A 17,241-nucleotide genomic window follows, 5' to 3' on the forward strand; every position below is an offset into this window, starting at 1 on the left:
AGCCATATAGCATGACAGCCCACACCACCAAGAAGAACATTTCATACAAATATACCACCCGACTGAAGCCAATACTACCATGCGCGACCCCGGAAAGGAAGTATGCTAGCAACAGAAATCTTTGGGCCGTGTCCATAAAGCCCGAGACGTCATCCCCAGCCTCCGGCGCCAGTTCCAGGTCCGCCTGCTCCTTACCGTATAATCAAAATGACACAACCCCATCGCCAACACCGAACGAGAAAAGAAACCCTTGCTTTTGCCCCCCGCCTTTTCGATGCTACATATGAAGAGAGGAAGAGAAAAAGAGAGTCCGCGCAAGTTGAAGATGCATCCCAGATCAGCCTGATATGCCCCCATCTGGGCAGAGAAAGCGGGTATCAATACGTCTACGATGCTTTGCGTTTTCCGATGAAATCACTGACCTCCAAGTCGCCGAGTTATGCATGAGTCTATGTTGGCCCCAGAACGTTTACAATATGTCAGGTATCCTTGGCCTCAAAGGCCAGGATGCCCCCCTTGGGCCGGTTCGACGACATTGTCTGACAGGTTTATAAGGAGCTGGGCCAAACATCTCTTGGTCGCAGCGTCGTCTCTAAGGACCGAAGAAAAGGTTGCATCTCGGAGAGGCTCTGGAAGGCACTGGCGCAAGGCCTCACGCGCGCGCGCGTTGTCGCTCAGTCTATGCGGCATTAGCGAGAGGCTAGAATGATCGACCCATCTCGGGGAACCCACCGGAGAAAGCATCTGACAACGTGCTTGAGAAGCCGAGCTGTTTGCTGCTCGACGAGTTGAGCAACCATGTTGCTGAGGACAGTGCCCACCGCGTAAAAGCGTTCGTAGGTGGCGCAAATGTAGTTGAGCCCATTGTCGTCCAACAAGATCTTTTGCACAATGAAAATCGCCACAGTCTTGCTCAGCTCTGAGCCTGTCTCCATAATACGTAGGCAAAGAGGAATGATCTCTGTAGTGAGCAGAAAGTTGATGACCTCGGATGAATCGTTCTTGACGAGGGCGCCAATAACGCCTAGCGACGTCAGACGTAGGTATTCGAACGGTCTCGACTTCGAAGTCGTGTTGAGGAAGGGATACAGGAATAAAGGGATATGGGCTGGTGAATGTGAGCTCATGGACAAGTAGCGTTTTAGGGGATCATCTGGACGGCGTACCATTCAGAAACAACGTGCGCGTATCATTGTGGGAGGCAACACACTGAAGAAGTGCTAGCGCGTTGCATACCCTGTTGGAGGCCGCAGCAGTGAGTTGTGAAGGGTTCAAGAGAGTGTAGACCGAGATGATCTCCTGCAGCAGCGATGTCATGACTCCTACGTGGGTTTAGTATGCATCAATCACACTGGCCTCCAGGGATAAAAGCTTACCGAACGAATGCCACAATATGAGCGCAAGCTCGGGAACCTGTTCTCGCTTCTTGCTCAGCTCTAGAAGGGCCGCCTCACGGGTGCTCTCGCTCAGCAGATCAGCAATGTAAGCCATCGTTCTTCGATTGTCCTCGGATATATTGTCGTGGCCGCCTTCCGGGGCATGCGCATTGCCAAGAGACGGAACCGCAGAATGCCCGCTAGCAAGTCTATTGTAGTGCTGCTGCTGCTGCTGTTGTTGCTGCTGTTGCTGTTGCTGTTGTTGTTGCTGCTGCTGCTGCTGCTGCTGCTGCTGCTGTACGGCAGAGGCGGCGGCGACAGCAGCTTGCTGAGCATGGTGGTGTTGATTAGACTGCTGATGCATCCATGCCGAGTCAGTCTGTGGATTAAACTGATGGTGTCCGTAAACGTGCTGAGCGGGCATCATCTTCGAGTCCCAGATCCGTGTGCCTTACGGAGTATGTTCTCGAGAAAAATATATGTAGGGTTGAACGAGGGAAGCCACTGCACTAATCGCAGCCGAGTATTTCTATCGCAATTTCCTAACGAGGAATCTCTTCCGACTTGCACTGAAGCAAGAGGAACGATGATGGGCTGCGGCAATTCGTCGGAGTGCTGATGTGTGAGCGGCGGGCTGCGGCGGATCGAGGATGTCAACTTCGCGGGGGGGGTGGGCGATTCAGGCTTTGGGCTCTTGTGCGCAAGGCCGTTGGAGGACTTGATCGCAAATTCAAATTGGGTACTGAGGCTCGCAAACTGTGCCGTCGTGGTTTCGTGGTGGCGCGAACTTCAAACTTTGGCAGATGCTTCGTAGTCAAGGGAATAAATGTGCGGACTCAGTCAGGGTGGAGGTTGTGAACAATAAACCAGGTAAGGTTGAGAGGATGAGGCACACACAGAGGAAGGCAAGGCCAGACAGGGTTAGGTAATTGGTAGGCAGTCAGGCTAAGGTTAGGTGTACCTAAGGAGAGCGTTGGAGGCAGGGAACGCAGGTGCCTCATGCACGGGCATGGATAGAATAGCACGCAACTACTCCGTACTCCATACCAAAGGTAGACCAGCATCAGACCTGGTTAGTCAGCACCGCCGCTCTTATATTATAACCTAACATACATAACTAAGACCAGAGCCTACCCCACAGGCTAATAATAACTATAATATACTATATATATATATAAAATTATAAAATATATATATTATTTTATAAAATAAAAAAAACTATAAAATAAGTTATATAATAATAAAATAAAAAAGAACTTATATATTAAGAATATAAGTCCCTGTTTTTTAAAAAATACGGATTTTATATATTTAATATATAGAGCTTATTAAATAAATATATAAATAAAAAAATATATTTAAAATTAGGATTTATATATAATATAATTTTTAAACTAAGCTTAAAAATAAACTTTTTATAGCTTTTTTTAATTATTAACTTCGTATTAAACTTTATAATTATTTTTTAATTATTTTTATTAAGAACCCTTTAATAAAACCTTAATTAATTATTAAGCCTTATTTTATAACTTATAAATACAATTTTTTTTAAAAACTATTTAATAACCCTTTTTATTATTACTTAGTCTTCGTAGCCTAAACTTTTACGAACTTATTTTATTATAATTAGCTAGTTATAATATTTTAATAGCTCCTATTTAATAAGTTTATTTTTTTAAAAAACTAACAAATAATAAAAATAACAATATCTTTTTAAAATACCCCGTCCACTTCCTCCACTAATAAGAGAAAAGCTCCCGTACTAACTAAAACCCTAAATAAAAAAAATAAAGGACGTTAAAAAAAATTAGAAGACGAGTTAAACTTTATATAGAGAGTCTATAAAAGCCTCTAAAATTTTTTTTAAGAAAAACGACTCTAATATTATTAATATATAATAAATACTTAATAAGGCCTTGGGACGGCTCTAAAATAAAACTAAAGAGGCAGACTACTTTAGCAAAAAAAGTTAATACTCTCTATACTACTATTAATATTATTAATACTTTATATAACGGATAAAAAAAGCTTAAGCTTAACTCGCCCTAAGCTTTTAATAAAACCTTAAAATAGCTTAAGGGATTCCTTATTTAAATTAAAATATACTAACGCTTTTATAAAATAAACTTTAAAAACGAAGTAAAAAAGGTTATCTATACCGCTTCCTTTTTTTAAAGAAAAGGCTCTTACGTAATTCAAACTATACCTTACTAATTTTATAATTATAAGTAATTAGAACGACCTTAAGTAAGAAACCTAGGATATTTTTTAAAAGCTTATATAAATTTAAAAGTACTCTCCTATCCTTATTCTAAGAACTAGATAAAGAATAATAATATAAATAAAAACTCTTAAATCTCTAATAAAAAGGAGCTATATTAATATATATTACTAAGTTTAGATATATTAGTACTAAACTTAACTACTTTAATAATATTAAAATCTTTATATTCTATAAAAGATTTTTAAAAAAAAGTTAAAAAATAAACTATCTAAATAAAACCGGCCCGTTAACTTTTTTTAAATACGTTAAACTCGCTATTAAGCTTAATAATAAACTCTATAAATAAAAAAGAAAAAATATACTCCATAAACAAATACTAATAAACAATACTAGCCGCACTCTTAAGAATAGAATTATCTAAAAAATAATTAATAATAACCTAGATAATCAAAGTCCTACGGACAGCACAGTAGCCCTATAAATCTTAGCACTACTATTAAGGAACTACTTAAAAAGGACTTTAAATACTATAATTATAATAAGCTAGGATATATAGCCCGAGACTATAAATAACCTAAAAAGCTCTATAAAAAAAGCTAAAACTATTAATATAACTATTAAAAGAACCCCTAATATAGATATAGAAGTACCTTATAAATAACTCTTATAAACCGGCTACTTTAATAATAATTATATTATCTATTAAAATAATAAAAAAAAGCTAACTAATATTTAAAAAAGCCTAAAATACTCGTTATAATATGGATTTAAAATAATAAAAAGAATACTAAAACCCTAGTTATAATATTCTAAGCTCCTAATACTAAACTCTTTTACAAAGTAAACGAGTAACTAAAAAACGCTATTAAAAAAATAATAATATTACCCCATTACTATCGAATATCTAGCTAATTATAACAAACAATAAAATAAACTTTAAATAAATTAATAAAATTATTATAATACCTAAAAAAAAGAAATAAATAAAGAACCCTTTAAGACTAAAATATTCTAAAAAAAATTTTAAACCAGTTTATAAGCTAAAAATCGTCCTACGACGCGAACAAACCTCGCAATATTAATTAATAATATATTTAGATAAAAAATTATTAATAAAAAATATATTTAAAATAAATAACTCTGAGTTTAAAAAAAGAAAACTAAATTATAGAATAACCTAAATAAAAAATTTTTTTTACCCCTTATAAAATAACTAATTCGTTCTTTTTAAAAGAATAAATAACTATATTAAAAACATAGAAACACTACTAATAACCTAAGATAACCCTAAGTTAACTCTATTCTATAATTAATATAATAATATCTTTTAAATAAAATACCTAATTAACGATTACTACTACCACTTCTATTAAAAAAAACAATAACTAATACTACTTATAATAGTTCTCTAATAAACTAATCCCTAAAGCCTACTTAAATATAAACCTATGATTTTAAATTACGGATATAAATAATAACGACTATATTACCTTCTCCCCAAACCCGCACTACCTTATAAAATACCTTAATAATATTAAAAAGGATTAGAAAACGTACTAATAAAACGAATATAAAATCTACTCCGTACCTAAATTATAAAAATAATAACTTTTATAAAAAAAAGCTTAGGAAGAATAACTAAGAACTAGCTCGTTCTAAAGAAACTTAAATAACCTTATTATTAGCTTATAAGATTACCTATATAACTAATATATTCTAGGGCCCTAAACTAATATTAGGGTACTTAAGGACTATAAATCGTTTCTTAGAGGGAGAGAACTCCACCCAAAAAAAAATATATATCTAAGATAATATTAACGCCCTATATTTTATTATAAAAAGATAGAAGTAAAAGGACTTAAAAAAAACTATAAATAACTTGTTTAAAAAGGATAAGTACCGGCTCTTAAATAACTAAAAAACTAAACATACTAATTAAATAAAAATAACAAAAAAAATAAAATAAAAAAAATTAAATCCCTTATAATAATTAATATAAATAACTCTAAATATTATATACTAAATATTAGTATTTAAGAATATAAAATACGTATTATAATTAATAATAGTACTTAAATAAACTATATATTAACCTAAGTAATAAAGAAATTTAGAATTAAATAAAAAAATAAAAAAGTTATTATACCCTCTTTATACGTTTAAAAATAAACCAATTTAAAATAATAACGAATATATATTTTTAAGAGACTGCGCTCCTCTAAATAAATATTAATAACTAAATAAAATAAATTATTTATAACGTTATAGAAATAAGAATAAACTAAAATATAATTCTCAAAATTATATAATTAAAAAAACATAATTTATAAATAAATTAAAATATAAGCTATTTTTAATAAATAAACCTAGTTACTAAACGACTTAAAAAAGGAAAGGGTTTAAATAAGTCTTATATAATACTTAATAAATAAAAACGACCTAAGTACCCAGCTTATATTAAAAAAATAGAGCCGACTAGGATAATCGTACCCAGTACGGATAATTAAGGATTAAATCTACTCTAAATTATACTTAAAGAGTACTAAAAATATATAAAACTATTTGTTTTAAAATTTTTTTTATAAAACTTCTAAAATATAATAATTAAAATATAAAAATCGAACTTAAAAAAAGAACGTAACCTAAATTCTATTTACTATACTTAATAAATAAATAAGAACAAAAAGAACTTAATAAGTATATTAATAAAAAAATTAAAAAAAAGGATATATTAAACCTTCCTCATCCCCCGCTAGTATATTACTCTTTTTCGTTTTTAAAAAAAAATAAAAAAATTAAAACTTATAATTAATTATAAAAAGACTTAACTTAATTATTAAAAAAAACTATTACCTTTTACTCTTTATTATTAAACTAAGAAACTTATTATATAAAGCCTAATAATTTACTAAAATAGATCTTAAAAAAGCTTTTAACTAAGTATAAATTAAAAAAAAGTAACGAATAAAAAATAACGTTCTAAATACGTAAAGGACTCTTTAAATACTTAGTTATACTCTTCGGACTTACTAATATACCCGCTATACTTTAAATAATAATAAACTACGTTTTTTAAAAAAATATATAAGTAATTTTATAATTATTTATATTAATAACGTCCTTATCTTCTCCCCTAATCTTAAAATATATAAAGAATATATTTATAAAGTATTTTTAAAAACTTTAAAATATTAAACTCTATACTAAACTTAAAAAAATACGAGTTTTATATTTAGGAAATTAAAGTTTTTAAATATAATATTATATTAAGATAAATATATATATAATTATTAAAAATAGAGGTAGTTAAGGACTAGCCTATATTTTAAAATATTAAAAATATATAAATCTTTTTAAAATTTATTAATTTTTATTAATAATTTATTAAAAACTACGTAAATATAATTAAACCCCTTAATAACTTAACTTAAAAAAAACGCTATTTAATTAGAACTTAGAATATAAAAAAGTATTTATTAAAATTAAAAATATAATTATTTTTAAATTAGTAATTATAATTCCTAATTTAAAATAACCTTTCGAAATTAAAACTAATATTTTAAACTTTATTATAAAAAGTAGTTTTAAACTAACGAAATAAATAAAAAAAACTTTATCTTTACGTATTCTATTTTAAAATATTCTATAAATTAAAAATTAAATTAGTAAATTTATGATAAAAAAATTAATAACTATAATTAAAATATTTTAAAAATAAAAACCTTAGTTATTAAGAACTAAGTATAAAATTATAGTTTATATAAACTATAAAAACCTAGCTAACTTTATAATAAATAAAAATCTAAATAAATAATAAATTAAATAGACCGAATTCTTTTTAGAATTTAATTTCTAAATTATATATTAAAAAAGATTAAAAAATAGTAAAGTAAACGCTCTTAGTAAAAGGCCGGACTACGAAATTATAATACTTAAAAAAACATAAGTTATCTTTAAATTCGATAATAAAAAGCGACTTAGTATTTATTACTAAACTCTTTATAATAGTTAAAAAAGTTAATATTAATATAATTAGAAAAATAACTCCTAAACTTATTATAAAAATCTATAATACTAAGGTATACGGTTATTAAAATATTACGAAAATATAAAAATATATTAAATAATATTATAATAAGTTTATAATATAAGTAAAAGTCGCTAATATAATTAAAAATTACGAGATATATAAAAAAAATAAAAACAGCCCCTTATAAACCCTATAAAGAGCTATAATTATTACTAATATTAATAGAACTATAATAATCTATTTTCTAGGACTTTATTATTAAACTCCCTAAATCTAAAAAACTATTTATAAACGTATATTACGATAATATTTTAGTTAGTATTAACTAACTTACTAAATATATTTATTTTATACTTTATAAAAAAATAAATAATACTGAGGAACTAGTATATACGTTTACCAAATAATAATTATAAATTACGGACTATTAAATAAAATCGTTTTTAATAAAAATAAACTATTTATTATTAAGTTTTTAAAAATCCTTAATCTCGTAACTTAGTATAAATTATAAGCTATTAATATTATTTTACTTACAAACTAAGAAATAAATAAAAAAAAATTAATTAAATTCTCAAAATATACCTTTACTATTATATAAATTACTAATAAAATAATTAAGTAGAACTTTTATTAATAGCTTAGTTTATATATAATATAATAATAAGTAAAAATATAAAAGAATTACTGTTCTAACTTAATATTAATTACTAATTAACTATTTATAAAAAACTATATAAAGGACTACTTATTATAAAAGTAGTAATAAACGTAAAAAAATTCAAAAAAGATCTAGGCTTAAGTTATAAAAAGACCTCGAGTTTATACGAAAATATATAAAAAAAATACGCTAATAAATTAAAAAATTAGAGGACTAATTTTTTTTAAAAAAAAGATAATACTTATCTCCTCTATTAAAATATTAAAACAAAGCGACTAAATAATAAATTAAATTATAAAAAACTTAGATTTTTTTAAAATTATTTAGAAAATCTTAAACGTTAATTATAAACTAAAACTCCCTAATATTATAAAATATTACTTAGTATTCTATATTTTATTCCTAAAACTAATACTCCTAAGGCTTATATATAAATAATTATATTATTATAAAACTAAATTAACTAGAATATAAAATTAAATAAATTATTAATTATAAAATTAAGAACGAAATACGAGAATTCTTAATTAAATAAAAAAGACTATAAATATAAAGAAAATATATAAGAACTTATTACGAACTTCTAAAACTCCCGCTAACTTTTTAATAAGTATTAAAAAAATAATACTAAAAAAACCTAAATTCGTAAACTCCTTACTAATCCTAAAAAAAGCCTAATCCGCCTTATTAAAAAACGCTAATAACTTAAAAATTATTAATAACTTACTACTTATATATATTTAATATAAAAAGGATACTATTTTTTATTCTCTAACTCCTATATACTCTAAATAAACGTTTTAATATAACGCTCCTTTACTTTCTTTTAAATAGCCCGTATATAAGCAAAACGACTTACTACCTCTGTAACCTTAAACTAGATCTAAATTAATTTCTTATAAAAACTAAATAAAGTATTACTAGCTTATTCTTTTTTTTTCCTATTCTTAATACTAATCGCTTAGTTATTATACTATAAATAAATTAATATAAACTAACAAAAATAAGATAACAAAATATTTATAACTAAACATAATTATAAAACTATCATAAGGACGCTTTAGGTTTTTATAACCTTAGTATGTATTCGTACCCTTAGCTATTTGGTACGTACGCTTTATACGAAAATAACGTATATAAAGCATAACGTCGTTAGAACCGAAATAATTAAATACGTTATTATAAATAAATTAGAATATAAAAGCAAATTCTTTAAAAAAACGCTTTTTAATATAACCTAATATCATATTAAAATATTATAATAAACAAACTTAACGAACCCTAACCTAAGCTATAAACACTTACTTATAAATCTACGGGACTAGACTTTTATAAAAAAAAACCTAATATTATAACCTAATATATATAACTAAAACTAGGGCCTACCCCATAAGCTAATAACGGCTATAATATACTATATATATATAAAATTATAAAATATATATATTACTTTATAAAATAAAAAAAACTATAAAATAAATTATATAATAATAAAATAAAAAGAACTTATATATTAAAGATATAAGTTTTATTTTTTAAAAATACGGACCCTATATATTTAATATATAGGGCTTATTAAATAAATATATAAATAAAAAAATATATTTAAAATTAGGATTTATATATAATATAATCTCGAGCTAAGTTTAAAAATAAACTTTTTATAACTTTTTTAATTATTAACTTCGTATTAAACTTTATGATTATTTTTTAGTTATTTTTATTAAAAACCTCCTTAATAAAACCTTAATTAATTACTAAGCTTTATTTTTATAATTTATAAATATAATTTTTTTTAAAAACTATTTAATAACTTTTTTTTATTATTAACTAATCTTTATAACCTAAACTTTTATAAACTTATTTTATTATAACTAGCTAATTATAATATTTTACTTTTACTTTTTTAAAAATAAATAGTGCCCTGCTCCTTAAAAAAGGTATTTAAGTAACCTTATAGTCTTATAAACCCCTGTAAAGTACTCTCTTCTACTTATTTATAATAATAACTTAAAAACTATAAACTCTAGCTTTTTATTAACCTTAATAAATAATAGTTTTTATTAAAGTTAAAATAATAATAATATTTAAACTCGTATTTATTAAATAGTAATTTTATTAATTCTTAATCTTTATATATTCTTAATTACTTATTATAAATAACTTCTCTTTATTTAAAAGTTATATTTAAATACGCTTTATATTAAAGTATTAGTTTTATTATTTTATTAATAATTAACTGAGGTAATAGTAGTTATTATTAAAAAATCTCGACTTTTATTTAGCTTATTAATTTACTTATAACTAAAAAATAAATATCTTCTTAAATAAAAATAACTATTTTAATTATAAGCTTAGAAACCTTATTATTAAAACCAGATATATTAGGCTATAACTTAATTATTAATATATAAAAAAACTTTAAAAAATATCTTAGTTTAAATTAATATAAAATAACTAAATATAAATAACTATTTTAAGTTATTTAATATATTAATAATATTAATATAATAATAAAGTATAATAAACTCGATTTATTAGCTATAGTTATAAAAAAGTTAAAAAGGGGGATTAGTTAACTTATTAAAAGATATAGACCTAGCTTAAGTAGTAATATATCCTATTAAAGGACGAAGATCCATACTAAATGTGAACCACCCAGAGGCTCTTGCTTTCTCACCTTGAATCACCTTAACCTACCCTTTTTTGACAGCCTCCTGGCAGGATGCATTAGATCCGTCTGCTCACAGCTATCCATGTCTTGCGCTTACACAGTTTTTGGTCTGACTTCACGCAGCCTTCGTAATGGTTCGGGATTCAGTGCCAGCGCACAATGGTTGACCATGCCAGAGCATGTGACTAATTGTGCAATGTTGCCTAGGTATATCTGAATCACCCCAGACTACCCTCACGCTTGAGGTAAAGCAGCGGCAGCTCAGACTCTACGCTAGAAATAAATTTGCTTCCAAGTCTGCCCAGCGACGTAGAGAGGGATAAACAACGTGCTGCACTTTGCGAAGCTTTGGGTATGCATGGGCTGTCCGGAAACGTTCTTGAGAGGATCATTGTCCATTGTTTATATTGGGCTGACGCACCTGTCAAGGCCGACATCATAATCCTACGCAACATCCAGCAGAACCCGAACAGACCTTCTCGTGGTACCTCCAGATTTCTCGTGCCTGCTAGCATCCATTGACGACTGAGTGATAGCTTCTGAGTTAGACCATCTCCGCCCTGGCACCGATGTAGCGTCGGCGGAGTTGCAAACTATACGGCTAGCTGCTTTTAGTAGGAATCAAGTGCTCGCACATATGTACACACTATTGTCGTTTCTAAACTTCTCTATACACATTCACCTAATTGAATTAGTTGACATTACCCAACCGCCGCTGGATGCCTTGATGGGCACCTATCCAAGTAATGCCGTTCCTTCGCCAAGGCAGAAAGTTGCTTACTGATTGGCAGTTGGCTACTAAAACACCTCGATTGACTCCAAGGCGACCGAGAAAAGAAAACCATCAAGTTAAAGGTCAAAAAGGTCGTACGATGAGATTATTGCCGTTGATACCCTCCATCCGCTCTAGTATCCCTGAGTGGGGCTCCCAGATCGGAGCTAATAGATGTTCTCCGCGCTTTTCATCTGAATGCTTCCGCCCCATCTAAAGACGAAGCTCCCTCAAAACCTGATCGGCCATATTCTTGTATTGCCATGTGTTCCCCACCAGTCGCTTGAATTGGATTCCGTGAAGAGACAACAAGGGGACCTTGACAATGAATATCTCGAACTCGAGGACCATGCTTCCACCAAGATCGCTCTGAACGTGGGTGCTCGTCTCGCCGGGTACTCTTCTAGATGACGCTCCCGCTTCCCGCGAGACACTATCAATAGAGACGTCCGAGTTGGAGTAACTGTGATCTGCCTCAGCACGTCCAGAGCCACGCGGTGTACTTGGTCCCCGTTCAGTTGCTGGCAAGTCTTCTCGTTCCCGGTCGCCACCTCTGATGGCCCCAAAACTGAAGCGTCTCCTGTGGCCTGGTGGCGCTTGTCCCGGGCTACCGGGAACCTCTGGGACTTTTTTGAGATCAATACTGGGTGTATGCTTGCACAAGAAGCCACCTTTGATCTCGGTATAGTCAACCCCTAGGCCCTTGAGCACCCGCTTGATATCCGCCCGGATCTCTGTGACATTCTTGGTAGAAGTTGTTGAAACGCTGAACAAGCCTTTGAGGAAAACGGGCTTGGCCAAGTCTGAGCTGTCCAGCCTGTCTGTGGACACGCCACTCTGGTCGCCTTGCTCTTGATCCGTCTCCTCCGGCACGTTGGCCTCTCGAGCTTCCTCCCGGCGGAGCCTACGCTGCTGAATACTCTCGCGCCTGGCGTGACCGAGTGACTTCGCTCTCATGGATGCAGCCCGTGTTTGCTGGCTATCTCTAGATGCGGGCGGTGGTCGATCGGTCGCTGTCGACTGGTCTGAGCCGCTCGTCGGGGGTGGCTCCTTCGGTGTCCGCGTCGACCCACGACGACGCAAGTCTGCAGAATTTACGCTTGTAGATCGACCCAAACCTTTGCGCCGCGAGGATTGACCTCCGGCCGATAAGGGAGGGCTGAGAAGATCACCGTGCTGTGGCTGACTGCTACCGGATCGGAGCGGAAGAGGGTCTGGTTCTTCTCGTTCCCGTCTGCCGCGACGTATGCTGAAGCTTTTGCGGGGCATCGGTGCAGGAGGGGCCTCGGAGGGTGAGTGAACCTGGACTACAGGCGGATGGGATCGGTCTCTATCGGACCTTTCCGGATCCCTGCGTCTTCGAGTACTGAAGCGACGCAGGATGCCTGCAGCGGTACTCTCCTTCTTTGGGAGTGGCTCGGGCGGCACCTCTGGAGAAAGCGGTGTTGTTGGTGAAAGTTGAGAATTCTTCACTGCGTCGGGGGCTTCGTCTTCACCGTGAGTCCTTGCGCGAGGACGAGAACGACCGCCCGTGACCCTTTCGCCGGGCATCTCGTACGTAGAGGAGTTGGTATGAGCCTCCTGCGGCGGCGTAATCTCAGGAATTGCAGGCTTCTCCTTCTCCTTGTGAGCACTGGCAGCTCCAGGGTTCTTCTCAACGCGATCGCGATCCTGTTTTTCTCGCACCAGGTAGTATATCGAAACCAACGGACTGAACGCGTTGAGAGGATCGTTGCCGAGCTGGAGGGCCTCAGAACTAGGAGCAGTCAACGTGTCACGGCTGGTGCCTGAGTTCCTCCGCTTGTAAAAGTCAAAGCCAAAGCCGCGCTTCTTCTCAACGTCTCTGGCAGGCTGAGGAAGCTCTTTTTCGCGCTGGTAGAGTTTGACTGCGCGTTGGTAATCCTCGGACTCGATTGTCCGTTCCAGCTGGGCCTTGATGGCGTCTGGTGAGCCAAAGTTGAACCCAGTCATGGCGTTGACAACATCGGAGTCCAATGGGAGCGAGAGTGGTTCTCGCGGAGGCAATCCGTTATCCAGTGGGCTGTTGTAACCCTTCGTCATCCACGGGTGGACCATGACTTCCTGCATGGTTGCACGTTGCTTGGGATCCGTTACAAGCATCCGAGATAGCAGGTGCTTACATTCTGCGCCACGTTAGATACAGCCTAGACGTAGTACAAGTCTGAGCAACTTACCACTTGAAAGCCAACTTGGGTAGTCCACCAACCCCTTTTTGATTTTGGCGTGGAGGGCGGGCATACTCTGGTCGTCAAAGGGCACCTTTCCACACACTAAAACGTAGAGAACGATACCGAAACTCCATACGTCAACCTCGGGCCCGGTATAGGCTCTCGCCTGAAGCAGCTCCGGGGCGGCAAAGTAAAGGCTGCCGCAAAAGGTTTTGAGATGACCGCGTGGAGCAAACAGATTGCTAAGCCCGAAGTCGATGATCTTGATGTCTCCATTTTTACTGATGAGAATATTTTCGATCTTGAGGTCTCGGTGGACAATGCTGTTCCGGTGACAGTAGTCGAGAGCGCTGGCGATTTGACGGCTGAACTTGCGGGCCTGCTTCTCCTTCAACTTGCCATGGGAAATGATATAGTCAAGCATCTGGCCGCCATTGACGTACTCGCAGAGCATGTACCAATGGTAGTTGGTGCGCACAACGTCTCGCATACCACAGATGTTGGGATGGCTCAAGAGCGTGACGATGGCTGCCTCTCGGGCGGTCCTGATTTCCTTAGACTGGTCCGCTCTCTCCTTGTCCGCTCGTGTCTGATGTTGTGTGTCTTCCGTTGAGCCACGGGGAATAATCTTGCAGGCGACCTGCGATTGGGTAGGAGTGTGGGTTAGCAAGCACGACACGTTTGAATTGAGAGGCAAGGTAGGCCACGGGAGGGGTGAGAAACATACCTGCTCGCCTGTATCCTCTTTACGGGCCAGCTTCACCTTTCCCATGCTACCAGCACCGATTGTTTTGCCCAAGATCCATTTTCCGGATGGGGTTGGTATTGTGGTGCGTGATCTACTCGTATGCTTCGAGGTGGTGGGCGCGCCTGGACTCCGGGGGTCGGGCCCGCCATGATTGCTAACAGGAGCAGGCCCAGCGTTATTGGCAACTGCAGTGCTCGCGGGCATGTCGGCAGCGTGATTGTATCGATGATTTGATCTGGTACTGCTGTGACGCTGGGGACGCGAAGCGTCGGCGCGGGTCGATGAGGGCGGGTGTTGGCTTGGGGCGTTTCGCTTGGAGTGAAGAACTACTTCTGGTGTTTCATACTCATGTCGTGGGAAAATGTCTTGAGCGAAATGAGAAGCAGCTGAGCCAGCGGAAGCGACAGCGGCAGGAATGGTGGCGGAGGTGGAGGTGGAGGTGGAGGAAGGTTGTCGAGAGTGAGAGCGGTGTTGAAGTTGCTGGCTCCCGCTGTATTGGTGACGGCGCTGGTGGTGGTTGTGTTGTTGATTAGAGGTGGAGGAGCCACGCTGTAAAGGAGGACCAGAGCCAGAGGCGGAGACAGGAGGCCGGGTTCGGGTGGAGAGGGAGCGGTGCGCGGTCGATGGATGAGATTGGGATTGAGATTGAGAGAGAGCCAGAGGAAGGGGAGCCTGGGGAGGAGGATGTGCTGGCAGATCAGTGGTGGCCGGGATTGCTGTTGTCATTGCAGGAGAGAGGAAACGGGGGTGTGACACTGCGAGGGTTCGCTGTGTGAACTGGCACTGACACTGACACTGGCACTGGCACAGTTTCCGGCTCCTCTGGCGACACGAGAGGGGAAGAGGCAGAACGTGGGCCGAACAGTGAGGTCAGGTACGGTAGGACACTATCAGGATGGGATGGGATGGGATGGGAGGGTACAGAGTAAGGAAGGTATGGGGGGGCTGGGGAATCACCGACTCCACTGCCTACTTCAAACAAGTCTTGCACACAAGAATAAGGTATCCGTACGGTTGGAGGGGAGTGGAGGACCTCAGAGTGAGGGGGAGTCAGGAGTCGTGGTACTGAGGAGGGCAAGCGCTGCACCGCTTGAGGCGAAAGTGGAAATTTGTCGGGGATGAGGCACCGAAGCAGACGAGCGGTCAGACGCACAGAGAGAGTGAAAGAGTGAGAGAAAACAGCGACAAATGGTTGATGAGTATTGGTACGGTAGTGGCAGGCGGGGAGGGGAGAAGGTGTGCGCAACAAGACTCATGGAACTCAAGAGTGAGCGGCAATGAACAATCCCTGCAAGGATGATTTGAGAGCTGAGGTATCCACACCAGTCAAAGCAAGGAAGCCAGGCGTTCAGTCTCGTCTGATGCGGGTGAGCGGGCGTGAGTGCTGTCTGTGTGTGTTTGCACGCAAACGAAGGATGAGAGTGAGAACGACCTTGAAAGGGCGGGGAGAGCAACACCTTATCCATAGAAGGAGAGGAGAAGAATTGGGAAAGATTGAGAAGGTGGAAAGTCGGCTTACAACTTCTGGTACCTTACCTTGCCTTAAGTTGGTCAAGACTTCAAGTTGTGGTTGCCCGGCGGTTATCGGTTACCTGCCTTGCCTTACCTGGCCTTCCACTACCTTCAGGCTTCAGGTTCCTTTACCTTCAGGTTCCAGCTCAGGTATCCGTACTTACCTTACTTGCGAATGCCTCTTGCTTTCAATTAGCAAACCCCAGCGATACCTAGCCAAGCCACCGATAGGTAGTCTACGATAACCTAGGTAGGAGTCTCCGTAGACACGACCATTTTGTTGCTCATGGCATGCATTACGCGTAGTTTGAATTGAAATTTCCATGTTGCTAAGGTATAGTATTTGTGAGCAAGGTCGACATGAAATCTCCTTTTCCAGTGTCTTTGTTTGACGGGGCAAGCCACCTCATTGTTGCCGTGGTGCCATGTCGACCTACCTCACATTACCTTGCCTCGGATGTCAGGGGGCACATGTCGTTCTGCACCTTGGGAAATTAGTGTCGGATGGCAGGTGCTCTAAATTCGAATGGCGAGGTACGGATACCACGTATCTATAAAATACCTCTGTCTAACTATCTGCATCTATGGATACGAGTATCTACCTCACATCCCATCCACTGGAGAATTGGGCCGAGGAGGGCGGAAACAAGTTGCCCAAAATCATGTCCATCAGAAATGACGACAGATGCCGTGGACAGGAATGCAGACCCCGCGCTGGAGAACCTCGGATTAATTTGGTCGGACTGTCGCAGAGTCTTCTTCGCCAGGGCGCAAGGTTGCCAAGTTGCCCTGACTGCCCTGGCTTGAGCATGGAAGGTAAGGTAGGTAGGTACCTCGGGCAAACGTCCGGTCCTCACTAGACGGTACCTAAGGAACCTAGGCACCTTAGGTAGTCCGTACCTCGAGGTACCACCTACCTAAGGTACCTCAAGCGAGACAAGCCAAGGCAGGAAGGGAACAATAAGCAACCATGCGACAACTTACAGATATTCGGACGACACCAGGCAAGAATTCCACGATGCGCCGTAGATTGAGAATCTCTGATCTCTGACAGA

The 17,241-nt window shown here is 36.2% G+C and overlaps 3 protein-coding genes across 3 annotated transcripts; all 3 read right to left on the reverse strand.

Annotated features, from left to right (window-relative positions):
* Nucleotides 1–689: 689 nt before the first annotated feature.
* On the reverse strand, nucleotides 690–1,740 carry rcd1 (RNA-binding protein, CCR4-NOT complex subunit Rcd1; the record flags this gene model as incomplete). The annotated part of the gene is made up of 3 exons (XM_053199437.2): nucleotides 690–1,024; nucleotides 1,167–1,322; nucleotides 1,377–1,740. The coding sequence occupies 3 exons, from the start codon at nucleotides 1,738–1,740 to the stop codon at nucleotides 690–692; spliced, it is 855 nt and encodes a 284-aa protein (XP_053043120.2).
* Nucleotides 1,741–11,950: 10,210 nt separating this feature from the next.
* On the reverse strand, nucleotides 11,951–13,858 carry KIN2_1 (Serine/threonine-protein kinase; the record flags this gene model as incomplete). The annotated part of the gene is made up of 2 exons (XM_065757409.1): nucleotides 11,951–13,819; nucleotides 13,853–13,858. The coding sequence occupies 2 exons, from the start codon at nucleotides 13,856–13,858 to the stop codon at nucleotides 11,951–11,953; spliced, it is 1,875 nt and encodes a 624-aa protein (XP_065614178.1).
* Nucleotides 13,859–13,891: 33 nt separating this feature from the next.
* On the reverse strand, nucleotides 13,892–14,878 carry KIN2_2 (Serine/threonine-protein kinase; the record flags this gene model as incomplete). The annotated part of the gene is made up of 2 exons (XM_053199436.2): nucleotides 13,892–14,566; nucleotides 14,654–14,878. The coding sequence occupies 2 exons, from the start codon at nucleotides 14,876–14,878 to the stop codon at nucleotides 13,892–13,894; spliced, it is 900 nt and encodes a 299-aa protein (XP_053043119.2).
* Between the last annotated feature and the right edge of the window lie 2,363 nt (nucleotides 14,879–17,241).

This window comes from Colletotrichum fioriniae (assembly GCF_027942845.1).
Source record: "Colletotrichum fioriniae strain IMI 355084 chromosome Unknown scaffold_5, whole genome shotgun sequence".
NCBI lineage: Eukaryota > Fungi > Ascomycota > Sordariomycetes > Glomerellales > Glomerellaceae > Colletotrichum > Colletotrichum fioriniae.